The sequence below is a fragment of the Nesoenas mayeri genome (genome assembly GCF_963082525.1).
Source record: "Nesoenas mayeri genome assembly, chromosome: 11".
Lineage (NCBI taxonomy): Eukaryota > Metazoa > Chordata > Aves > Columbiformes > Columbidae > Nesoenas > Nesoenas mayeri.
The window spans coordinates 12477038-12502933 of record NC_137563.1 but is presented as its reverse complement, the minus strand read 5'-3'; the positions used below and the strand labels follow the sequence as shown (position 1 = coordinate 12502933).

Below are 25896 nucleotides of genomic sequence, written 5' to 3'. Positions count from 1 at the left end.
CCTGGTTGTCAAAACCCGGCTCTGAAGAGAGCTGCTGTCTGCCCAGGGATTCCTCTGTCTTCACTAAACCCCCCAACTCCCTCCCCGTTCCCACCATCTCCCTCCCCATCTGGGGTCTCCCTTCCCGTGGGGTCCCCGTGGGACCCAACCCACAGCCACCAGAGCTGTTCCCCTGGATCCTCTCCATTCACACTTTCCCGATTTCCCTTTTTCCGCCATCCCCACGTCTCTGCCTGCTCATTTTCATCAGACACAGCACGTAAACAAGACTCATCCTCCTCTGGCGGAGCCCATGACCAGAGAGCTCTTGGCCTCATTTTAGCAGTACAAGGTGCTCTAGTGATTATTACCCCTAAATAATGTGGTTTAACAATTAACAGCTTGTTTAAACAGTATTTGCATTTTCCCGCTACTGAAGAGGAGACTTTAATCTCCACACACAAACAGCATCTTGTCGGGACAAGCTGCAGGATCTCCGGGCTGTGGTGCAGCCGTCCTCACCCTGGCTCGTGTCCCTCTGCGGGGTTTCACCAGAAATCACCGCATCATCACCGAGACCTGTGGCAGCAGGCCCGCACACTCAGGTTCAGCCGGTGCCAGGGGCTGCTGGGGCTCAGCACAGCCCCAGCGTGGCGGGTCGGACCATGTGGCGCAGATGGTGCCAGCGACGGCACAGCCAGCTCCTCCGCTCCGCCGCTCCTCGCGCTCCTTTGAACGCGCTCACTCCAATTATCTCTAATTACACGCGGTGTATCAGAAGTCAGACTGCTTTGAACGTGGAAGAGGATTGGTGCCATTTCCAGGTGCAGAGCAGCGAGCTGCCCCAGCCACATGAAAAGTTGATATTTCTGGGACTATTAAAGAAGTGTCTTTTAATGATTTAATAAAATAGCCAGCGTAGCAACCAGTCCTCTCAGATGTCAAAACCCCAATCCAATAAGCCATTGCTCTGACAACCGGCTGCCTCAGGTGCGCCATCAGGGAGAGATTTTCCCAGGCACCCTGGGATGTCTGTAACGATGGACCTGAATGGGACCAGTGGAGGGTCAGCGCAGCTTGGCGTGGTGGTGGCCAAAGCTCAGTGTGGTGATGGTCACAGCTCTCCCAGCTCTGTCCCTGAGCGCGGGGGCTGTGGCATGCCTGGATTCAAGCAGGCCATGGTGCTTCTGAAGGCGTCCCAGCGGGGTAAGAGCCCTATTTATTTTGAGGATGCCTGGTGACCTTTTGCTGGCAATGCAGATAAATGCTGGGCCAGGCATCATTGTTCTCTCTTAAACCAAGAAATAGAAACATTAATCATCTAACCAGTCATTTATCATGGTTTGGGGGCATTAATTTGATGGTTTGTCATTTCCCATTTGGTTTGTGTGTTGTGGAGGTTGCATTCAAAGCACCTTCAATTAGATGTAACTAATGATATAGAGCTATTTTAAGGACTGATGATCCCTTGTAGCAGGAGGTTGCTGCAACTGGCACAGCCCTTAGAGCGGCCACCTCTGACACTGGATAGGAGCCGGGGGACAATCAGTCCCCCTTGCTGTGGGACAAGCCACCATCAGCCTCCCCAGGCTGCTGGGCGAGGGCTGTGGGACACAGGGCTGCAACCTCATGGGACACAGGGGTCCTGCCTGGCACTTGGGAAATCCTGAAACCCCCCAAGCCTGTGAGTGCCCCTTCCCTCTCCTTGCATGTGGGAGAAATTTGCTCAGAACCCAAGAACCAGGTTTACCTTCTACTCAACAACCAGCTCGTAGGAGCCGGGCTGATGTTCCTCATCACGGCAATGCCTCCACCTTGGAGGCTCGTTGATACCACAGACATCGTGGGAATGTCCTGGACCATGTCTGCCTCGCAGCTGCCCATGCAAGGCAGGGCTGGGGTGTGCAGCTGAGAGAGACAAAGAAGAGTGACGGCCCATGGACTTTGTCCTGGGGGCTGCAGGTGGATGAGGCTGTAATGAGGAAGGGGACAGGGAGGGCTGTATGACCAACCAGGGATGTCCTTTCCCACGGGAACCTGAGCAGGTGTCTGTGGATGCTGCAGCACTGAGGCTTAAACAAGCATTTGGAGTGGGGTGAGCCAGGAGTTGGGCTCAGGATTGGGCAGACAGAGCATGATCCTCTTCTATTCATCCACGGCACAGAGCCAGGCAGACCGCAACCCTGGAGCAAAGATACCCAGCAGTGAGCAAGAGCTCTCAGGACATGGTGCCTGCTGAGGGAAACCCCTTGCCAGCTCGGGGACATGTGCACTCCCCCCCACAGGCACTGTGCCACCACGGTGGGCTCACAGAGAAGCCCAGCCTGGCCTTGGGCAGGATCAGAGCTGTGTCCCGGGATCTAGTGTGGGTTTGGTTTCTGGCTTGGCCCGTGGACTCATTGCACAACTGGGGTGAAGCACGTAACCTCCCGCCCTGCTGGTTTGACTTTAGAGGAGCTGTTAAGTCTCTGAATGGAGAAGCACCCATAATGACTGGGGTTATTAGTGGTTTCTCAGGGAGGAATAGCAGAGCTGGGCAGATCAGAGGAGCAGCCTGCAAACAGCCCTGTCATCCACCTTGAGCTGCCCTGCAACACCCTTATCTGTCCCAGACTGGGGCAGCTCCTCAGCAGAGCCTGCCCATCGTGCCAAACTGCACCACCAAGCAGGCAAACACTCATTAGTTGCTAGGCGGAGCCTAACAAACCCGTAGGCAAGGACCACCTAGACCACAGCAAAGCCAGGCTGCAGCATCACCCTGAGATGTCACCATGGAGCAGCAAGGGCTGCATTACCACAGAGCTTTGTTGTGCCTCAGAGAAAACCTGTTGCCCGGAGAAAAGCGAGCACCTGCCCTGCAGCCATGTGTGCAACATGCCCTCCTGCCGCGGCAAGTCATCGTGCTCCCCAAGAGCTGGAGAGAAGGGGATGGTTTGCTCCATTGCCTGCAATGATTCATTCAGAGCTGGGCTGGTCTGTTTGGTCAGGGCCATTTTTTGGGCTGGGCTCTCAGTTTCTGCTGCAGCATCTCCTTGAGGGCCCTGGACATGGCAGCTCTGGGTTTCTTCCGACACGGGTGTGTGGTGGTGCCGGCAGGACTGCCCATCTCCAGAGACCCTTGAGCATCCCTGTATCCCTGGGCAGGCAAGAGAGCCGAAGAAAAGGGACCGATCCCAACAGACCTTCCCTGTCTGACATGGAGAAACTGCCTGGAATAGCTGTTGCAGAATAAGCTATTCTGGTGAGCTGTTTGAGGCAGAGAAACCCTCATTCCTTCACAGGCTGGAGAGCCTTTAAAAAAAAAAACAAAGTAAATTGCACATGTGGCATTTGCACCAGCTTCTGGCTTTTGCACAGGAAATGTGGCCAAGACAATGGCTTTAAATAAAAAGTGCTGCTGTCTCTGGCTGCAGGAGGGCACCCTGCCCTGCCGGAGACACCGCGGGCACTGCCCAGGCTGGAAACCCCGTCCAAGCTCAGCCAGGGCTGGGCTGGGAGGACACTGGCCTCCTCCTGCCCCCAGGTCTCTGCTGAGCCCTCACTTGGGCGAGGGATGGGGGGAAAGGGCTCCTGCCCCCTTCGACTGGGGCACCGAGGCCTGGGGCTTTTTGGGCTGCGGGTGCAGGCTGGCGTGGGTGCAGGGCTGACCCTGGCACTCAGTCCCGTGGCTTTTCCCCCGGGAGCTGCATCCCCCCGGCTGCCTCCTCACTGGGGTGAGCTGGCAGGTGTTGTGGCAAAGCCCCCCAAGGAAAACGCTGACACGGCTCCTCGCTGCCACCATTCCCCGAGCACTGTCTGAGGCCACAGCAATGCCTCTGTCACTCCCAAACCCCGCGCTGTTGTGTTTTCTCCCAGGCTGCAGACAGTGGCCTGGCTGGCTCTGAAGAGTGTGAAGCTCTTCTCAAACTTTCCGGCTAGCTGACAAAGTCCTCCGTCATGTAGCGGTCCCAAGTATTTGCTTGATCTTCTGTTGCCACACATTCTTCCGAGAACAAACCCGCGCAGCAACACGCGCACGTCATTCTCCTCCAGAGAGCTGGCTGCTTTTCTCCAGTTATAAACCAACGCTGACAAGTGTCAGACCTCCTGCCAAATTTGCACTGACTGGCATTCTCATGAGTGTTGGTCAAACAGTAAAATCCATTCATTTGTCTAAAAACAAACCCACAGCATTCTCCTTGTCTCGAGCTGGGACAAAGTCTGTGCCTGTCTGCTCCCTGCCCTGATGGCAGCAGCATTGCCCCCTCCCGACCCCGTAGCCGGGGCCAGGATGGGCTCTGGGGTAGCACAGCCACAGCCCTGCTCCCCCTAGATGCTGCTTGGTGAGGGAGGTTTTAGAAAGACCCCTGAAATAGCAGGAAACCTAAAGCCTGGGTGTTATTCGAGGTAGAAGATGGTGAGGCTGATGCTCTAACTGGGCTTGGCTGTGAGCACGAGCCTTGGTCCCCTCCATCCTCCAGTGAGGCAGCCCTGGTATGATGTCCCTGTCCCCAGGACTGGCCTGTGCCCCCATGGACCCCGGGAGGCTTCATTCTCCCTGGCCAAGGCCCACGGCAGCGAGCAGCACAGCCGGCTCTGCATCAACCAATGTGTCTCCGGCTGACGGCAGCACCAGGGCTCACTGCTTGGATTGACGTGCGTGTTTGCGCTCTTCGTGTTTGATTAAATGTTTCTGAGGAGGGAGATGCTTCATTTCCAGACCAGCACCAGATTGAGCAACAGAAGCATCTCTCTCTGTTGTGGAGCCTTCAGGAAACTGTGGGTATTTTTTTTTTAAGACATTGGAGATGTGCTGGGATGAAAGCGGAAAACACAGGGCGAGCATCGTGCAAACCTGGCAGCTCCTATGAGCAGCTTGTGCTCAGTGTTCTGTTGGGATAAGTGATGGTGTGGAAGGCCGGTGTGAGCACCACTGCTCCCAGAGCTGCTCAGAGACGGGTGCCCTTGGCCGGGGCTGGGACACAGGCCTGAGGCAGGTGCTGCTGCCCTGTCACCTCAGGTAGCCACTAAATAAAGGTTAATTCTGCAAGAGGGGAATCGCTGCCTGCCCACGGCGCGACCGATGGGCTCCAGGGGCAAGGAGCATCAATCAGCCCAGCAGCTTCTGGAACAACTCCTCTGCAGATAAAAATCATGTTTCATCAGGGGTGATGGAGGACCTGTGTCTTTCCCCTCTTCCATTTTCTTCCTGCTTTGATGAAGCTTCTCGCACATCCTTGTAGGCAGCATGTAATTGTTGCCTGCTTTGCTGAGACCCCAATGCTGCAGTTTGCCAGGGCAAAACAAGCTCCTTGTCAAACCTCCAGCTCCTTCCCAGGGTTGGGCGGCACGAGGCAGCTCAGCTGTGCCATGCTGGAGCCTCCAAGCCCCACCCTGTGTCTTTCATCCCATGGGGTGATACAGGGAGATGAGATCCCCCTGCTGATGCCAGGAATGGGGGGCATGCAGGGGATGCTCCAGGGTAGGAGATGGGATTGCTCAGGGTGCTCTCCCCCTTTGGAGAGTCACCCCCAGGCCTTGGCCAGCGTCGGCTGCAGAGGAGCAGGTACCTGCATAAAGGACAGTTTTGATTTCAGAGCTGCAGGGAAAACAGCCAAGCAGCTCTGAAATCAAAATTGTCCTTTACGTAGGGTCCTGTTCTTCTGTAGCTGTCAGCTCGACCGAGCCCATGGTGGGTCGGGGGGGCTCTGCAGATACTGCATGGGGACCGAAAGGTCCCCGACGCCTTTCCTGGGGGCTCCTGGGCTTCTGGATGGCTTGGAAATTATTGCTCCTTAATGCTGAAAGTTCATTTCTTTAGTCCCGGAGCACATGATTTAGGGTCGGGCTGTAAGCCACGGTTTAATGAGCTGAGGAGCGGTGTGTGCTGGACGGAGACTGCTGCCCCCCGCGCTGGCAATGTCCCCTGCTCCCGCGGGACACGGCAGCGTTGGCTTTGGGTGAGCGGCGGGACGGCTGCCACGGGCTCCTGCTGTCATTATTCCTCCAGAGTGCGACCACAAAATAGATCCCACCCAGCAGATACTTGCTGCAACTGAAACCAGTCCTGAGCTATCGCTGAGACCCGTCCTAGGCTGAGCCCAGACCAACGTGCAGCTCTTATGTATCAGCGGGAAATGTCTTCCTGTTTAAAAGCTCTCAAAATCACAGGGGGAGCTTGTTTTGACATTTGATTAGCCACAGAGAACAACTTGAGAGTGCTTGAGCGAGTGAGTGAGCAAACTCGGGAGCAGCCCCGGCGCTGACTGCTGCGGGCCGGCGGCGATAGCGGCGGGGGGGGCACCGCTCCGGGCTGATAAGGGCCTGCCGGGGGGAAGTGCTGAGTGAAATCAGCTGAGAACAGTTCCTTTTGCTGGCTCTGACTCATAACTTTCATTAATACCCCGCTTTGCTCAAGAGTGAGTGGGGCTGCGCAGGTCTCCAGCATCCTGCCGGCTCCCTGCGGAGCTCTGGCTTGGGGGGCTGGGGCTGTGTAGGATCTGGAGACTGCCCCCATCGGCTGCAGGTGACCCCCTGTCCCTCGCTGCCGGTGGCCTGAGCACGTCCCTGGACAGGCAGAAGGTGCCGCTGCTTGTTTGTTGGTGCCAGCGTGAAGCTGTCGCTGGGACTCCCGGTGGTGGCAGCTGCTACGGGACCCGGCGGAGGGGGCTGCGGGGAAGGTGCTGGCAGCGCAGCCGGGCAGAGCTGGGTGCTGCTCCTCCTGAGCATCCCTGTGCGCAGGGCCCGGGCAGCCACGAACTGCAGTGGTTTGTTGGTTTTGTTTTGTTTTTTTTTTTTCTCTAGACCTAAAACATGTTGTGTCAGGTTGGTCGTGACACTACCGGGCTGTTCTCCTTTCCCTTGCTATCACTGCTATCAAGTAGGAGCTAACAGCTCTTGTTTATACAATGACTATCTGGCCAGAGGCTGATTTAATACCTCCCACTTGCTTTTAAGTGCAAATAGACTCTAATGTGTGTATTAGGCTACTTGAATGGCTGTTCTGGTGAAATACTCGCTTTCCAAATATCTGCAGTTAATGCTGAGGAGAAGAGCAAACTTCTATAGAATTTAGCAATAATAAAAGGAAAACAATCAGTTTAATATTGTCCTTCCTTGGCTAAACCTTTAGTCAGGCCAAGCCTTGCTGGGTTTGCGCAGGCAGAACCCTGTGATGGTTTATGGGCCGCAGCCCTGATTCAGCAGGTTGCTCGTGAGCATCCCCAGGCCTGAGCCCAGCAGCTCCCGCAGCCGAGGACACGGAGCTTCCCAGCCAGGCTGCCGCGGCCCCGCTGCCAGCCCAGCGCTGGGGCCACCGTCCCGCGTCCCTCCCGCTCCTCGAGCCGCTCGTTCGGCGGCCACCGGCGGGGCGGGAGCGGTGGCCGTGCGCGCAGGCAGCATCTGCAGCCGCGCTGGGCAGGACAGGCAGAGTAACATCATCCCTGAGCGAAACTGCCGAGTTTCTGCTGAGTCACACGCACCCGGGAATGGGGAGAGCAATTACAGGCGAAAACTGGGAATGCATCCCAAACAAATTGGTTGTAATTAACAAGTAGAAGAGTAACACCAGTAATACCATTAGCAGGCCCAAAATCCATTTGCAATATAATATCTATAATTAGACAGTGTACAGCAAAAGCCTGTGCAGAGCTGCTGGCCCCGGCAGGGAGGGCAGGGCAGCGTGGGGAGCGGGGTGCCTGTGGCCTGGGCTCTGGAGACCATGAGCATCTGCCACCACCTGCCAGTGACCTTGCTCTGGCCATGGGGACAAGCAAGGCTGGTGAGGCGTTGGCTCTGGTGCCTGGGGAGACTCCGTGGGCACAGCAGAACCTGCTCTCCCTGCCAGGCTCCCTGTGCCCTCCTCTGTCCGAGTGCAGCCTGGCTGGAAATATCAATAAGCACCCAGTGTTGCTGTCTGGGGAACTGGCACAGCGTCCGAGCCCCAGTGCAAACAGTTGAGTGTGCCAGGCCAGCGCTGCTCGGGGCTCTGCACCCACCCTCTGCCCAAGCACCACTGCGGGTCATGGCTGGGCTTGTCTGGGGTCCCTGCATGCTGGGAACGGTCAGAGAGGCAGGCAGGGGCACAAACACCACTGTCTTGTCTGCCCAGATCTCTCGGATGCCCTGCTTTCCCCATCTGTGTTTGGACAACAGCGAGCTGTTTCACAGAGCCAGTAGCGCCGGAGCTGAGGCTAAATCCTGTTAGTGAGTCCTGGGCCTGGTCCCTTCACCTACTCCTCCTGTTGGTCACAGCTTCTTGGCCAAAACTTTGCAAATAAGTGGATGAGCTGATGTTTTCCCGGCAGGTGGGACACCTGAGTCCGGCTCTTGTGACCTGTCTGTGCTGCCAGGAGGCTCCTGGAGATTCATCTCCTCACACCTCCCGTCCCAACCACAGGGAATGGGAGAGAAAAATTGTGCTCATGAGGCTCAGGCCGTTGTTTGGTGCTGTCAGGAGTTTGTGGCAGGTCCCCAGCATGTTTGCGGCTCCCCTGCCTGGGCAGCCCCCGCTGGCAGCAGCACCAGAGCCACTGGGCTGGGCGGGCGCAGGGATTGCTCAAGCAGATCCTGCGGATGAGGGTGAGGTCAATGGAGTTTTGCTTGTGAAAGGACGGGGTAACCGAGGCCTGTTGTGGCAACATCACCAACCACCACTCGTCCCTGTCTGTCCGCTGCTGTGCTCGGAAACTTCCGGCAGGTTCCACGGGCGTGCAAGGGTGCCCGTGGCTGTTGAGGGCAATGTGATCCCAGCACTGCCCGCTCCTGCCGCCGGCGCAGGGCAGACTGGCTAGGTGGTCTCATTTCTGTTTCATTGCTGCGGAGCGGAGAGAAAAGTCAGAGCTGAGCGGTTGTGCTGAGCAGGAGTCCTGCGGCTGCAGACTGCAGGCAAGGGTCTGAGCTCTGCCTCAGGAGCTCAGGCCCCTTCCCACGGGAGGGACACACAGTTCTCAGCTGTTTGCAGGCTTGGGTGGGTGCGTTTTTCTGCCTGGAGACCCAAAATTTGCTCTGAAGAGGGAAGAAGGAGAAAATGGAAAAGCTCAAATCATCCCAAGGAGCAGGAACATCCAAAACTAAAAGAGGCTTGTGCTGTCCCCAGCCCTGGGGGATACTGATGCCAGCAGCGGCCACAGGACTGAGCCCTGCTTTGCCGGGGGGCTGTGAAAACTTACTGCCAAGAGCAGATAAACCCGAGCTTCTCCACAAAGCAAAATAAACTTGCTGATAGCTCTCCTGGCTCTCAGCTCGGTCATTAGTATGCGTTTCGCTGCCTTCCCAGCTCTGAAATCCTTGTTTAGATAAACTTGAAAGCTAAAGGAAATTTGGCAGGCAGGGTCCTGCCCTGCACGGAGGGCAGATAGTGTCACCTGAAATGTAAACACACACTATTGACTGGGGCCGGGACTGGCTTGTCAATGATAAAGGCACCACTGGGGCGGCTGCGTCAGGCGGGGAGCAGCGCAGGGCGAGTCCAGCTGCTCACGGAGGCCAAGGAGGCAGAAATGGAGGCGACCTTGGGACCAGTGGGTACACGTGTGTGTAAGTCTGTGTGCATGTGTTTGTGCATGTGTGTGCCCATGTGTGTGCATCTCTGCACAAGTGTGCACACAGGTTTCTCCTCTTTTCTCTGCTACCTTCTCTGCACCCTACCAGCAAATCCGGGTGGCCTGACGGAGGTGTGTTGAAGCCGTAACCAGCTGCATCCAGGGTTCATGGGACAAACAGTGTAAGAGGAGGAGATGAAAAGTAATGAGCAGGTTTCTTTCTCCCATTTTCTCCAGCTTTACCACAGCCCCAAGACAGCCTGGCCCTGAGAGCAGGGCTATGGGCGGCTCTGGGCACCCCCCGAGCAGCTAGGGACAGCATTGGGGCCAGCCAAGGGTGGCTGATGCGGGAGCATGGGGTGTGGGAGGATGGCTCTTCCCTGCACAGGCTGCTCGGGAAGGGGAAGGGCAACTCAGACGGTTTCCCTGAAGGGCGGCATCGCGGTGGGGACAGGATGGTGTCACAACACCCCATGCCCAGAAGCTGAGCCCAAGGTTTCTCCCTGGACAGGGAGGGTGGGGACATGTCCTGTGTCCTTTTTCTGGCTGTGGGGCCTCACAGGGTGCTCACCTGGGCACCCTGGCACCCCAGCACTGGGGAGGGGACACATCCCGCCCAAAACCAGCAGTGACCTCCGAAGGAGGGGTCACCGTGTCATACTGAAGGAACCCGATGCCTCCTGCACTCCGCTCTCCCCTGGCTGCTCCATTGCCGTGTCCGCATGGGGACCAGCCCTTTGCCAGCATCCGAACGATGTGCACGGGGCTGAGCATCCCCGGAGCCCTCGGCCTCACCCTCACCTGGGGGTGCTGGCTGCCCCAGCTTGGGCAGCAATGCTTGGAAGGAGACAAGGACCCCCTTCCGTGTTCCCCTTCTGTCCCGCACCTCCTGCACAGGAGGGATGTGACCTCCCCGGCCTGCGGTGACAAAGGCGTCTCGCAGCAGCACGGGCTGGGGGAGGAGACGGTGGCTTCTCCTGCTGAGGCTTTTTCTAAGATTGCTAAGAAAAAAAAAACAAACAGAAAAATAATTTATGGGAAAAGATTATTGCTTATAATTGGGATGTGCAAATATCAATTTAAGTAGATTTTAAATCAATATGAACCAGAACTTTTCCTTTCACCCCAATAGTTCTTTGTTTTCTTTTTTTTCTTTTCCAACCAGGTGAGTTTTAATAAGCTAAAATAAAACATCTGCTATTTCAGTACAGTCCTAGTGTGAGGAATATCAATTAACGAGAGGCATTCTCGGTCATTTGAGTTCACCACAACAACACTGGAGCTATGACTAGATGGAAATGTGAAGAAAATTACAACCTTTTCGGGGAAACCATTAAATAAAAATCAGAATTTGTCCATAAGTACCATTGGGGGAGGGAAGCAGCTCATCTAATGTGTTCTATTTTGAGCAATGAAATGAATTTTCAGTGCAAAACCACTGCTTTCCCTTCCTCTGCCCGTATCCCCACGTCCACTGAATTAGGCCCCAGAAAGCCCCTGGGGCAGAGGGTCTGGCTCAGCCCCCCTGCTGCAATCACCCCATTTTCTGCACTTTTCCAGCCCAGTGAGGTGCAGAGCCAGAACCAACGGGGACCATGGATGCTCAGCAGTGCTCCAGCACCACTGAACCTGGACCCGCTGCAGCTCCAGCGCGAGCACCAGCCTGCCGGGGGGAACATCAATTCCCCTTCCCCAGCCATGAAAAATGAACAAATTGGTGCGAACCCAAGCGCTGAGGCCGAAGTGCAGCAGTTTTGAGAATGATCACAGATCGCTCCATCCTATATCAGCCTCGGCACTGTGTCGGTGACGAGCGATGGTTTGTGTCCCGTCCCTGAGGCCTCGTGCAGGGGAGGATTTTCGGGTGCTGCTGCCTCTGCTTTGCCGTTCTCCTAGGACTGGGAGCACCCATCACGTTTCTCCACTAAATACATGTCACCTTGGATGTACAGGGCAGAGCGAGCTGCCAGGGTGAGCCCTTCACAGGAAGAATAAGCACTGCTTTCACCACTAATTTTGCCAGGGTGACTAATTGCCATTAATTTTTGATGTTTCACAGGCGGTCCTGGGAGCATCTGTGGTGTGGCTCAAAGTGCCGTGTGCCCATGATCTCCCATATTGGTTTGCATGGGTGCTCTCCCAGTGTCTGCTGGGGCTGCAGTGCTGGGGAGGCTGTGCTCCCCAATGTGAACACCAATATGCACCCCATGTGCACCCCATGGAGTGCAGGGACTTTGCAGAGAGTTGCTGTCTCTATGAAGGAAAAGGAAAGAAAAGTAAAAGGGAAGTAAAATTTTAAAATTAGCAGGAGAGGGAGGAAAATGGGAAGGAGGCCGAAAGGGCGAGGAGGCCGTGAGGGGAGCGCCGTGGCTCCGGCTCCGGTGGCGGATTCCGCGCCGGGTTTCGCACCGCGCCCGCCGCCTCGGCCGGTCCCCACGTGGGGCTAGGGCGGGGCCGGCCGCGGCGGCCAATGGGCAGCGCCCGGCCCTGACACTTCTTGTCACGTCAACAGCCGGAACGCACCCAATTAGCGGCGGTGCCGCGGGGGGGCTCCGGGCTGGGGGACCTCCCTGCACCGGGCTGGGGGACACCCCCTGGTACCCCCAGCCCCGGGGGCTCAGCGGGGACACTCTGCTCCCGCCCAGCCCCCACCCGGCGGGGCACCGCGGCCGGGACACATACACATTACCGGCCCCCTGCGCAGCAGCATGGGGTGCATTTTCGAGGGGGCTGTTGGTTCCCCCTCTCCCCCCCGCCCTTTTTTATTATTTAAATGGATACGTTTCATTACTGGGGGAGAAAAAACCTAAAATATTCCTTTGATACACAAAATCAAATTGATATTTAGCCTCTGCTTACTTTTTCACGCACGGCTGCCTCCGCCGCGGCACTGACAGATTGTTTGAGCTGGAGGAAGAGCCGTTCCGAGCTCATTAAGCCGCCGGCCCGGGCGGGATTTGCAAGCGGGGGCTGAACAGCAGCGGCATTTGTCAGCGCTCCGGCCCCGCGTGGCTTTGATTGACAGCGCCCTCCCCGCCGCGGCAACCCGCAGCGGCTCAGCCAATAGTGTTGGAGCAAGGCCGGCTCGGCTCTTTTTTATTGGTCAGAGGGTGGGGTTTGTTGGAGGGTACCCACGTGGGGCGGGGAGGCTCCGTGTGACGTAAGGGACAGGAGCCATTTTGTGTCTCGGAGCCGGGCCCACCCGTGCGGTCGCGGTTCCCTCTGGTCCCCGCACGGAGCTCGGCCGAGCGTGGGGGCTTCTCGCCCCCAGCCCCGCTGTAGGGGGGCTGGGCTAGCCGGTGTGCACAGGCGGCTCGGCGGGGCTGCAGGCCGGGTGTCCCCCCCGCGAACGCGGCGGGAGCGTGTCACGTTAATGACATTAGCCGTGTTGCTCATTAAAGCCGCTCGGACTTGAAAGAAGGCGCTGGCGGGGGGGAAGCAGAACGGGCCGGTTCCCGCCCCGAGCACCGGGCAGGGCTCGGCACATCAAAGGGGCGAGGGGAGGGCCGGCGGAGGCAGCGCCGCCATCCCACCGGCCTCTCGGTGCGGGCGGGGAGGGGACAGACAAGCCTCCCGCACCGATCGGTACCGCGGCTGGCGAAGTGCGAAACGCTAAAGTGACAAAGCGGTTCTGTTTGTTTTATAGCGCCTAATTGGGCTGCTCTGCCGACCTAATGAGATTACGGGCAGCGCGATCCCTCACCGGCTGCGGGAGGAACCGTGCGCGATCGCCCGGAGCCGCGGGGCCGCGCGCTCCCGCCGCCAGGGGAGCCGGGCGCCGGGGGGCGGGGCTTGAGGAAGGGGGCGTGTCCTGCGCGGGGGGGGCGTGGCACGGGGACCGCCCCGCCGCTCTCTCTCGCTTCACTGTTTCAGACACAAGCTGGCATTGTGACGTCACCGCCGGCGGCGCCCAGTCAGCGTGCCTCTTGCTCCCGCCCCACGTGGGTCCGCCGCCTCGCCATTGGCCAGCGTCGGAGAGGCCGCCCGGGTTTTGTTCCCCCTCCCCGCCGCCCCGCTTCGCCTGAGCGCTCTGGCGGCGGCGGCGCGGACCGCGTGCTCCGGCGCTGCCTCGGTCCGCGGCGGCATCGCGGGGTCGGGCGGGCCCCGCTCCGTAGCACCGGCGGCCTCAGTCTCCGCCCCGCGCCCGGGAACCCCCCCCGCGCACCCTCGGACCCCGTGGAGCGGCAGCATGGCTTGTGGAGTTACGGCGATGCCGGCTGGACGGAGCTGAACGGTCGCCCCCGGGGCGGGGGGAGCCGCGGCGGAGACGCTTCGCATGTCCGCGGCGCCCGGGAAGTCGGATGTGTACGGCCTTCTTCCCCCCTCCTCCTCTCCTCCATGGCCGTCGTGCTCCGGCGTTAGTTCCTGGCTTTGCTTCCCCCTTCTTCTCGCAGCAGGAATACCGCGGGATCCTCCTTCCTCCGGGGCTGTTTTGGTTGCGTTTTGTTGTTGTTGTTGCTTTTTGAAATTTTTCGGGGGGTGTTTTTTTAATATATATTTTATTTTTTTTTTCTGAGAGCGAGTGCCGGAAGAGGGGGGGAGGTGAGGAAGCGGAGGACCGCGGAGCGAGGCGGCCGGGGGGTCGGCACCTGGCCCCGGCGGTTGCGGGCGGCTCGGCTCAGCGGGGCTGGGCTGGGCTCCGCGGCCGCGCAGCGCCTCCCCGCCGGTGCGGTGATTTGCGCGGAGTGGGGGGAGGCTCACAGCGAGCCGGGCCGGCCGGGCCCGCTCCCCCCTCGCCCCCCCGCCCTCCCTCCTCCGCCCCCCGCACGGACTTTCCTCTCGTCTCTTTGTTCAGTTCTCGGCCTCTCCGGGAGCGCTCCGTGGCCGGCGGGCAGCAGCGCACGTCGCGATCGCCGTAGCGAGGCACGGCGCGGCTGGCTCCAGTGACCGCGCCCCAGCCCTGCCATGTACCCCCAGGGCCGGCACCCGGTGAGTCCCGCTGCCCCCGACCCTCCGCCACCCCTGGGTCCCCCGGTGCTGAGCGCCTCTCCCCGCAGGCTCCGCACCAGCCGGGCCAACCAGGCTTCAAATTCACCGTGGCCGAGTCCTGCGATCGGATCAAGGACGAGTTCCAGTTCCTGCAAGCCCAGTACCACAGGTGAGCCCGGGGGGGCCGGGGCGCGGCCGCGGGCAGCGCCGCTCCCCTCCCTTCCCCCGCCCCCCCTGCCCGCCGGGTCTCACCCTGCGCTCTGCCCCCCCCAGCCTGAAAGTGGAGTATGATAAACTGGCGAACGAGAAGACAGAAATGCAGCGCCATTACGTTATGGTAAGAGACTTTAATCAGATTTCGGATCAGGCTGTAAATGTCATTAGCTGGTCGCCCAGCCGTGCGCTGGGAAAGAGAGGCGGGGGGGGACACCCCCAGGGAACGGGCAGCTGCGTGCCCGGGGACCCCCCACCCGCCCTGGGGTGGCTGCCCGCCCTGCCCGGGCACCGCGCAGACCCAGTCGGCTGGAAGCGCGGTAGCAAGTTTCCTATTAACCCCTTTCTGCTATCAGCCCCCGGGGGTGCAGGGAGAGAGGGGGGTGCGGCAGGAGCTCTTAGGGGTGTCCCTGGGGATACTGGGTGGGGAGGGTGAGTACGGGCTGTCCCCACTTGCTGCCCCGGGGCGCTCGGTGCATGCGGTGAGGCCACCCCGAAGCTTCCCAGGGCATGCCCCCCGCCCGGGGAAAATGGGCTCTTTTGTTGCCGCAGAAGCCTTTTTTTTTAAAATTTCTTTTTGCATCGCAGGGCCCCAAGGTGGGATCGTTTGTATTTCTAATGGGTTTAGAAGGAGCTAGCACCCCCTTTCCCGGCGGGGGGGGCAGGCGCCGGGGCGCTCCCTGGGTTCCCGGCAGCAGTGCTGGACCCGGGGGGGGAATAAATCCACCCCCCCAGTGAGAAACTGGGGTTTTGGCCAGAGTACGGGCTGTACCTGTTCTGCCAGGGCTGTGCAGACGCCTGTCACACAGCTCTGCGCCTCTTTGTTTTTCTAAGTAGCTTAGGAGGAGAAAACAGGAGTAAAAAGGAGTGTCCTCTTGTTAAATGCATGCCGGTTAAACACTATAAGCATCTGCTTATTATAAGGTATAATTTCCTTGGCTACGAATGCTGTAAGCGTAGTTTTGACCGGGATGCTTTCTGGTAATGACCTGATGCAAATACCTTATGTTAAATTAATTCAAGTTTTTCTTGGCTTTTTTTTTTTTTAATTCCCCAGTACTATGAAATGTCGTATGGTTTGAATATTGAAATGCACAAACAGGTGAGTAATTTAAAGGGGGAAGTTGTGATTGATTGATCTCCTGTTGCCCTTTTCTCAATGTGAGATAAAATAGGCCCTGATTGCACTAAATGGGGCATAAGTGCTGAAGTCAGGGATGTGACTCCAGGTGAGAGCTTGTGGCCCGGCAGTTCTGTTGGGAACTGTAGGTTTATGGCAGGCCGGTGGGATTTTTGCCTATATTCATGAGAAACTTAGGCTTTGAAAAGAGTGTTTGTGAGAAGAGGTGAAAATAGCTTTGCTGTCGGTGCTGGGAGGTCGGTACCTGGAATAGCACGTTCCCGGCACTTGGAAAACACTGTTATCTCCCACATTTTCCTCTGGTTTTGTTGTTGGTACAACACGACTGTTTCTAAGGTCATACTCCTGATACTCGCCGGGCTGTAGCGTGAGACTTAGAAGGGAGTTATCGTCGGGGATACCAGTATCTTATGGTGTGTTGCTCAATGTCATGGATTTGTCTTTGCATCTGGAAAATGAAGCAATATTTGGTACATTTTTTTTTTTTTCTGGTCTCCTCTGATATGTAACTTGCCTGAAGGAAAAATATAGAAGGCCATAGCAGAATGTGGTGTGCTACCTTGATAAGATTATAGTTAAAGAGCCTAAAGGCTGGGCACATGATGGTAAAACTTAAAGGAATAAAGTTATTATTGAGATTAGACCTGATTATTTGTGCTGCTGCTGCTTACTGGTTTTAGAAGTAGTTCTAATTAAGAACTTAAGGCAGATAGAAATTGACATCAACTTTGCAATTCGCAAATCAGCCTCATTCAACTCTGAGGTGGTTTTGCTTAACAGTAGTATTGCCCTCCTAGGTAAAGTCTCGTTAGCCGACTGATGAAATTCAAAGCAGCCTGTCTGTGAATCTGCCTCTTCTTCTTTAGCTTTCTGCTAAGTAGTGGCAGGGTAACAAAAATAATTATTGCTTAGTGTTTAGTTTTTTAGAAATATCTTCTTCCATGCAGATAATCTGGACTTGTTTCTCTCTGTTGCTTCTGCCTGGACAGAAGTGCCTTGTGGTGTTGCTGGGGGTGGCTGTGCAGAGCTGGGGTCCCCCCCGGGGCACGTGGGGCTGGTGTGCAGCTTGGGGAGCCCTTGGGTACCATTTGGCCTTGGTGCAGCTGGGAATGCTCCTCAATGCAGAATTTGTGCCTAGGCCTGTGGTGGCCTCCTGTGAGGAGCCCATCCCCGCTTTGCACGTGTCCCAAGGGACACGGACCCTGTGGCTCCTTTTGAAGTGCTGGAGGATGAGGGTGATGCCAGCGCAGGCTCCTTCCAAGAGAGGGGGTGCCCCTTGCTGCCTGCCTGCTGGGAGTTGAGTGGCTTCGCTCTGTGCAAACGCGGGGAGATGCTGAAATAATGCACCAAGATATTGAGCTTTTTGTCTTGGTGAGGCTTTGGGAGCAATTGGCCGTTTCCGGAGAGGTGCAGCATGTTTTCCGCCAGTCCGTGGCTGTAACGAAAGCCTGGTCTGAGAGGTTTTGTGGGTCGGGGCTGGGGGTGAGACCCCATTGGGTCTCTGGCTTTGTTGGTGTGCGGATGACGCGGTCCACCGTCTTGCAGTGTGACCACGCAGCTCTAGCGTGTTTTCCCCGTGGTGTTTGGCAAGGCAAAGCGACTGGGATGCTTTCGGAGGAAACTGAGAAGCCTCAAAGTGCCCAGGGGCACTTTTCCCTGGTGCTGGTGCAGGCAGAGGCACCGCTACCCCTGGTGACCCAGATTTTTCAGGGTGGCAGGTCCCACGCCGGGTGGTGCAGCCAGGGAAGCCCTGCGTGGTCTGTGCCGTACTGGGAGCTGCCTCGCAGCTCTGCAGATCAATCTTTGCCGGATGATTCCAGCCTGTGCCGAGCATCTCCCGCCTGCTTTAGTTGTTCCTGGTGACATATGCTGCGTGCCTGGTGCTGGGCTGACGGGGCGGGGGGGGGGAGTTTGGGGAGGTGAAACTGTCTTGTTGTTTAATTGACAGCAATGTGCATGGTGCTGGACGAAAACAAAGCAGCCGGAGCTGCTTCCAATGCGCTCCCAGGCGAAAATGGGGCGAGAGGGAGCGGAGGGATAAGGGAGCTTGGTCCAAGTGGGTGCTGAGGAGGGTTCCTCCTCTTTGGGGCTGCAGCATCCCCCCAAAAGGCATCCAGCTGCTAATTGCAACGTGGTCCTGCCTGCATCTGGTGGAGGACGGCTAGTCCTGAACAAACAAGTTTATCAGCTGACCTGTTTAGCGGTTGACTTGTGTTTATCTGCACACAATCAAGTAGACTGAAGTGCCTGAATTATTCATGCAGTGTCCTGCCCTCCAGACTTGACTGCTTGTGATTACATCTGCTTGAGACAAACATTGATGGATACTTCATCTTTAAGCAAAAGGGGATTGTCTGTCTGTGGGCTTATATAACAGATTATCTCTTCTACGCTGAATATTAAGTGTGTGCATATGTGGCTGCGTGTGGGTTTTTTTTTTTTCCTTTCTTCTCATTTTGTTTCTCGTTAAGACAAAAATGTAGTTTCATAAACAACTCCATATGCAAGGAAATATTTAGGAAGTGACTACCCACTTTGTTGCATATACCGCAGTGAATTGCTCCTTACATCAGTGTTCCTGCTGAATGAAGCGTTCTCTTATCCTGGCTGGGCTTTCTTCAACCTGAGGCTGCTTGGGAGTTTTCTTTTTAAACCTGAGTGGAACTTTTTTTTCTTTTAAGGGTAATTGATTTTTACAAAAGAAACATTTGTTTCCCTGTTGGTTTTGCATTGTTTTTGTTCAGATCTCTGTAGATAATTGCTGAATGCAATTGGAGGGAATAACAAATCCAAAATGAAAACTTAATTTTGCATGGGGGAATGGGACACCTTGGCGGGGAGAACCTTTGTACTGATTTTTTTTTTATGGCTGAGAACTCTCCACATAAGCACTTCTTGTTTTTGTGCTTAAACACTTTAATGCTTGGAACAAACCTAAACTCTCCTGACACTTCCATAGGAAGAGAGGCATGCTTTTTTTTTTATTTTTTCTCTAGAATATTCCAAGAGCACAATATACTTTCTGTCGTGCTCATTAGCCAGGAGTGCCAGGTAATAATTTGCCAAATACTTCAGAAGCCAAGTAATTTGTTAGCGTGATAGTCTCAGGTCTCCTAAGGTGGAAGGAAGAGCTGTCAGCTGAACCTCTCCCTGGCTTCATGGGAGCCCTGGTGGATTTTTGGGGGCCCTGGGTGGGCTCTGGTCCCCACAGCCCGGGTGCGGGTGGTAATTGTGTAGTGAGGGGTTGTGGCTCACCCCTCCACACCCCCTCCCTGAATTTAATTCTCATCAGCGAAGCTCTCTACTTTGCTAATAACGATAGCAGCCACAAATAGCTTTCAACATGCCATTGACAGCCTGGCTGGAGAGAGCACTTGAAATCCTGGGAGACAGCTGAAAGTGCCCGTAATTGTGCGCCGGAGTGAGAACCACACTGCTCAAGGGCCTGATTTTCATGTGCTTAAAGAGACAATATCCTGGTTTCAACAAATGCTTCTGGTGCTTCACCGCTGGTGTGATTTACGGCGGGATTTACTCCGGGTGGTTCTCCGACCGCCCCTGCCACCCGCTGCCAAGGCAGGGGTCTGGGGTGGCTCTGGGGGGGTGTGGTGGTGCAGATCTGTCTCAGAAACGTTGCTGGGGTGTGTGTAGGGTGACCAGTGGTTTTGGAGCTGGGGAGGATGCTGAGGGGACTGGTGGACGAGTACTTTCCCTGGGAGTCTTGGGTGAGCTGTGGGATGATGCTGGTGCCACATTCCTGCATCCAGTGGGCCAGTGCCTTGGGCACTGTCCCAGCCTCATCTCTGCGGGGGCTTGGGCTGGTGTGGGAAGTATTGGTAATGTTTTGTTGTGTTTTTCAAGAGGAGGAAGGCTCAGTGGAGTGATGCTGTGTGTTCAGGCCCTTGTCTCCAGCCTGCATTCCATCCTTTAGATCAATAAGCAAGGGCATGTTGGAGGTTGGTCTGGTGTGGTCTACAGTGCGTTTCGAAAGTGCATCTGAAGTGGCCTGGTCTGGTGTGACTCATTTCCAAATTGTGTGGGTTCATGGTGGGTCTGTCCCGTGTGGGGTGAGAGTTGGGGGGCAGGTGTTTGGGGAGGCTGGGGGTGCTCCCGGCAGGGAGCTGCGGGGTTGGTTTTTGCAAACGCTTCCATCCCTGGAGCACAGCTGGTGCTGGGAACCCAGAAGGGGTTTGGGTCCAGTCCTACCCCCCGAGGGTGCAGGGATGCAGCAATGGGGCTGGGGCAGCCCTGCAGCTCCCCTTTGCTTGCTCAGCTAGGGGCAGGACAGATACATTATGGCACATCAAGCATCTCTGTTGTCCAGAGTGATGTCTGCAGGGGTCTCCCTGCATCCCTTACCCTGGCTGGGAGCTGGGGCTCCGCTTGCCCTTGTGCGCTTTGGGTGATTTTTAAGGTGACTCCTTTCAACTCCGCTCTGCGTATCCTGTGACTGATGGCCGGCAGCGTTATTTTTAAACTTCCCTCTGCCACATCCAGGTGTAAAGACGAGAAGCTGGGGTGGGTGGGGGCAGCAGCTATTTAACACCATGCCGCTGGTGCAGCCGAGGCCCCACCATGGCTCCAGCCGCCACAGTCCTGCCCTTCGGTGCTTTGGGTGCTGGGAGCTGCTCTGGCCATTTTCAGAGCGGGTGGCAGGATCTGCAGCCTGTGGCCGAGCGGTCTCTCTTGATTTATAACCAGTGCAAATGTTTTCTCTGATCCCTCCCTCCTGGCGGAACATCACCCGGAGCGTTTCTCATCTCGCAGCAGGTCAGGTTCCCAGCAGGGACGGGGGATTAGTTGGGATTTCAGGTTCTCCTGACTCCTTGCCCTTTTTAACGAGGGGAATGAAGCTGCCGTTGCCATCGCACTGCCTGGGGTGAGCGTCCCGGGAGGGGCTTCCGTGGGTGCTGTGCTGGGGGTGCCTCTCCTGGGGTGCCCTGTGCTGCCTCCCATCTTTTATCCACCGTGGGTGTGCAGCCCTTGCCTGGCGATGTGTGCTGTGGTCCAGCGAAGATGCAGGGCGCTGGGAGGGGATGCGCAGGCTGGGATTGCCATAGCAACCTGTGGTGAGGAATGGAGGTTTTTCTTGGCAGGAGCAGCTGGGGGGGGCTCGGTGGTTCTGGGGCGAGGTGATGAATGAGCCCTGTTATGGGGAGGCTGTTGGGCATGAAACCCTCTCCTGTTCCCGACATGCTGGAGGATCCCCTTTCGCTCCTGATTAAACTTTTAATGGGGACTACTAGAGTTTAATATGCTGGGGAATGGGAAAAGTTAAAGTGAACAAATATTTAAATATCATTGAATCTTGCGTTAAAAGGAAACCTCATGGTTGTAAACATAATATTTTGGACATCTAATATCTTACTCACTGAATCCCACGTGGGAAGTCTCTCTCTTTGCAGAGCATGAAGCTTTTTTTCAAATCTTTGTTGGAAGTTTGGACGGAATTGGATGTAAACACGGAGGCAATGGGGCTTTGTGCATCTTTTTTTGGACTGTGTTAGTGCTTGATGATGCCCAGGGAAAACCCAGCACCGTCCCTCCCTCCTCTGCAGAGGTGACCTGTTTAGATGCTGGATTTTTTCCTGTACACCTAAATGGCCTTTGCGATGTGTAGCAGGAGGGACTGCTTGTACTGGCACTGCTGTTTTCACCTCAAAAACTGATTGAATTTATTCTAGAATTTGTTGGGGGCTGGAAAGAAAGAGCTCACAGGAGAAGCAGCCATGCTGGAGGAGCAATCTGCCGAGCGCTTGTTACTTCCAGAATCCAATAGGCTTCATCTGAAGGAATAAATATTTAATGGAGCTGCAGTTTATATATAATCTTAATCGATGCATCAGTGCCAAAAAGGCCTTTAAAAGAGGCTTACCTATTGCTAAGCAGCGTGTGATGGGAGCAGCGGGGTGGCTATCAGTAGCCCTGTGTTGCTGAGGGGCTGGTGGCGTGCACAGTACCAACCCTGCTCCTCGGGCAGGGAGGATCATGCGGCACCCGCTGAGCCACCCTGTCCCCGCTCCTGGGTCTGTGATAATCTCAGCGGCTGCGGCTCTCGAGTAGCAGTAGCCAAGGTACCTGAGTCCAAACCCTTGTTGTCCCAGATGCCTCTGTGTGACCCCGCGCGCCAGCACGCTCCCCCGACCTCGGGAAGGGCTAATAACAGCGTCAGGTGTAACCCGAGCACCAGGCGCTTTCGGAAAAGAGGACGGCCAGAAATATCCCCGTTGCTTTGAAGCCGAAACCGGCGATGGCCGTGTGAAGGTGCTGCGGGAGCACAAGCAGGGGACTTGAGGGACTCTGGGCAGCGAGTCCCTGGGTCCAGTGGCCACAGGGTCTCACGAGGTTGTTCCCTTCACTGGGTGAGCCTGGGCTTGCGGGGATTGGGGTTGTCCTGGGGCATGTTGGTTGTGCTCTTGCCTCAGTCTCTACCTCAGGTTAGTTTTGTAGTAACACCAGCGTACCCCAGCCCATCTCCTCAAAGGAAGGGTTGTGATCTGTTTTTTTGTTTGTTTTTCTCCAAACTATGATATTTTAGTTTTGGTTTTTTTTCCTTGCAGTGTTTGAGAGCAAGTGGAGCTGAGAGCCCCACTCTGGGTCAGCACCCTCTGGGACTGGGATTAAAAATCAGAGTGCTGTAGGGCTCGTCCTGGGGGTGCTGTGGGGCTGAGTGGTGGGGCTGGGGGGGATGAAGCCTCAGGGTGCTGCAGGTGGAAACAGTGATTTGGGGAGCACACTGAGGCAATCCAAGCTAGGGGTGGCTGCTGGCCGTCTTGGGGATGAGGCACCTTGCCGACATGGAGGCTGGAGCAAGACCCGGTTAATCACTTGTGTTATTGATAACGAGCTGCTCAGGGCTGTCGGAAGGAATTTCTGGGCGTTTGATTGTGTGCCAGGGCTCGACTCCGGCCATTGTTGCGGCGCTGAATCCTCGCGGCTGCTGGGGCCGTGTTTGAGTTGGACCCAACGCTGTTTTAACAGCTGCCGGGGCCGGCAGAGCAGCCGGCGTTAACTCCTGGGAGCCCGGGGAGCATCACGGGGCAGCACCCCCGGCACTGCGCTGCTGCTCGCCCCAACCTCTGCTGTGGTTATTGCTCCAGGAAAATGTTATTCCAAGTTAACGGCGGTGGTGCAGAAACCACCGTTTGACAGCATAGGTTTGTTGTTAAATTCACCCGTAATGTGGTCAAGCCAATGAGTGTAAATAGTAATGGGTTAAATTTCCTGACTGTGAGGACGGCAGAAGGAACTCGAGTGGCTTTAGTTTGGGTGGGGAAGGACCTCGCGGTGCTGGGAGCAGTGCAGCCCTCGCTCTTGGCCCAACACTCTGCACGGGCGCTGCGTGTTTGCTGAGTTTCTTCTGAAGAAGAAACCCAACACCCGCAGATAAGCGCCGGGAGCGGGAAGCGATGGCTGGGGCTGTCCTGGCTGGGTGTGCAAAAGGGATTTTGTGTGATCTGGCCTGTTTGGGAAGCGTCGGCTGCTCTAAGGACGGGGAGCCGTGTCAGCGCCTGGCTGCCTTCTCCCGGAGCCAGGGACGTCCAGGCTGGCGCAAAGCTGCTGGGGCTGGTCTGTGACGCTTGGTCCCACAGTGGGAAGGGGACCGAGGTGTCCCCAGAGTGTGGAGAGCGGGGCTGTGCCCCTGTGCTGGCCAGCACAGAACATGCAAAGAGGTGCTTTTGTTGTCTCTTTTGGAAACTGCTGCTTTCTCTTGTGTGACTGGGAGGGGACGGGGAAGGGGATGCACGGGAGGGGGATGCAGAGAAGGGAATGGGGATGTACAAGGTGGGACAGGGAAGGGAATGCACAGGGGGAAGATGGGGAGGAGGATGCAGGGAAAGGCGAGGGGACAAGGAGGGAGATGCAGGGAAGGGGACAGGGAAGGGGATGCACAGGAGGGGGTGGGGGAGGATTCTCGGTGCTGCTGCCGGGAAGCCTCGTGCAGTCTGTGGCAGACTGCTTGGTACTGACTGTTTTTTTTCTTCTTCCCTTTTTTCAGACAGAAATTGCTAAAAGACTGAATACCATTTTAGCCCAGATCATGCCTTTTCTGTCACAAGAGGTAAGCAGGTTTTCACACCCCAGATGGGGGATGTTGCTTCTCCCTGGGGGTTTCCCCAGGAAGGCAGTGCTGTGGGGTCCTGTGGGTGGGATCAGACCTGTCCCCACCAAACTTGTGGTTTGGGGGTGTGGGGCTGCTTGGGTCACATGTGTGTTACAAAACCCTCGGGATAGGGAAGAACCAGACCCATGAGGGGCTTTACTCAGCTGTGGGGGTCTGCACCAAACCCAAAGAGTAAAAAAGGTGTCAAGGGGCTGCTCTGGCTCCCCCTGCACCCTGTGAGCAGGGAGATGTACTCAGGCTCCTGCTCTCATGAGCAAAATATGGACAAAAAAGGGCTGACAACTTATGGGGGTTTGTGCCTCCACTTGAAGCCCCGTGCCCAGCTCTAACCTGTCCGTGTGTCTGTCCCCGCAGCACCAACAGCAAGTCGCACAGGCTGTTGAGCGTGCCAAGCAAGTGACAATGACGGAGTTGAATGCTATCATCGGGGTACGTGGACTTCCCAATCTGCCTCTCACCGTGTGTATACCCCTTTTATTCCTATCATTTACCATGACCAGAGGCAATCCTGCGCTCAGGGGCGGTTCAAGACGGGCGGCTCGCAGCCCTCCAGCTGTCCCACAGCCCCCCCAAACCACCAAAACTCCCCCAATCTGGCATCAAGCGAGACAGGGGGTGGCGGAGGCCACTTGGGCAACCCAGTCCCCGTCCCCAGGCGCTAATGCAGCCCCAGGAGCCCCCACTTCCAAATTTGATGTTCTCCACGAGAGTTTGGTGCCCAGCGCCCTCCCGGAGCCCCTGAGCCCAGGCATGTCTCTGTGTGTGCTGTTGATGTGAAATGTTCTGTAAACCTGCCGGAGTTGTAGTTCCATGCATTGACTTACCCGCTCCTGTCTGACTGGGCTCTCTCTCTTGCAGATCTTGGGTGGGATTTTTTTAAGATTAACAATTTTTGTCTCTTTAATGGATGTAACGGTCTCAGTCCTGCAGCAAACCTGCTCTGTGTTGGGGCTCCCTGAACCCTGGGACATCAGTGTCTCCAACCTGCGTCCTGGGGAGGTGGCTCCTCTGGGTTTAGGTGTTTATTTTCCAGAAAATACTGACTTTTAATTTCATTTTTTGAGTAACTATTTGCACTTCTTTCTTAAGCTACAAGGATCTTTGTGATTCTTTGCATTTAATTTGCTTTTACATGCATTTTTCTGGTGTTATGAGTAGTACTAAGTGCAGAACTGTGCTCTGGGCTCCTGAGGACAGTGATGGGTCCCCAGCGCTGGGACACATGTGGTGATGGCGCTTGGGGACCGGTGTCAGCTCAGGAGTGTGTCTGGTTGGGTCGGTGCTGGGGTGATGGGCAGCACCGCGCCCCCTGTGCCCCATCCCTGGGCTGGGGGTGACCTGGGGTGTCGGTGACGGGGACAGTGGTGAGGGAGGTGATGAGCTACTTGAGGTCGCAGGCAGGAGCCCAGGCAGCTGGAGGCAGATATTGGAATTCAATTAAGGTAAATGAGCGGGGCCCCTGACCCCCATTTTCAAGGTAATTGCTTCCTCAGATCAGAGTGAGTGTTGCCCCATCATTAAGCAGCCAGGCATTTAATCGCTGTGACTGATGGGTTTGCAGGAGCTGGTGCAGGCAGGATGGGCAGCGGGGAGTGTCTCCTCTACTGCACCCAGCGAGGCAGGGACAGGGGTGCCCCCCCCACCCTGCCCCGTGCTTCAGTGGCTGAATAGGGGACAGGGCTGGTCCCCAGGCTGTGCTGCACACCCCGGGCAGATGTGGAGCTGGTTTGGGTGTCAGGCCTATGTTGCTCGCTGGTGGCTGCACCTGCCCCTGTGTTCCCCCAAGACATGAAACCAAGAGGAGTTTTGGTTTTGTTTTTTTTCCAGCAAACGGAATTTCTCGCCTTTGCGCATGCAGTGCTTTGTTTTTGTAGGGTTGCTCATGTGGGATGGGTCACTTGGGGTGTGTTTATTCTCAGGTGGAAGGGGCAGCGCGCTGGGGTGTGCACGGATCCTCACCCTGTGTCCTGCGGGGACGGGTGGCTCTG

At 56.4% G+C, this 25896-nt stretch overlaps 1 protein-coding gene and 1 long non-coding RNA gene across 12 annotated transcripts in view; both read left to right on the top strand.

The window, feature by feature from the left end:
• The first annotated feature begins 9438 nt into the window (after nt 1-9438).
• On the top strand, nt 9439-10719 carry LOC308044556. Its single transcript, XR_013922624.1, has 3 exons — nt 9439-9495; nt 9610-9702; nt 10707-10719. It is a non-coding gene; the product is annotated as an uncharacterized lncRNA (long non-coding RNA).
• Nucleotides 10720-13676: 2957 nt separating this feature from the next.
• TLE3 (TLE family member 3, transcriptional corepressor) overlaps nt 13677-25896 on the top strand; it is a 29019-nt gene continuing 16799 nt past the window's right edge. For 4 of the 11 annotated variants that reach the window (XM_080350842.1, XM_080350836.1, XM_080350845.1 and 1 more), the window contains exons 1-7: nt 13677-13805; nt 14296-14429; nt 14498-14598; nt 14703-14766; nt 15700-15744; nt 23783-23845; nt 24263-24337. In XM_080350842.1, coding sequence (XP_080206968.1) covers nt 14406-14429; nt 14498-14598; nt 14703-14766; nt 15700-15744; nt 23783-23845; nt 24263-24337 — 372 coding nt within the window. In that variant the 5' untranslated portion in view covers nt 13677-13805; nt 14296-14405. Of the gene's footprint in view, nt 14430-14497; nt 14599-14702; nt 14767-15699; nt 15745-23782; nt 23846-24262; nt 24368-25896 lie in introns of all 11 variants that reach the window. The other 7 variants (XM_080350840.1, XM_080350844.1, XM_080350843.1 and 4 more) reach the window with 4 other exon arrangements.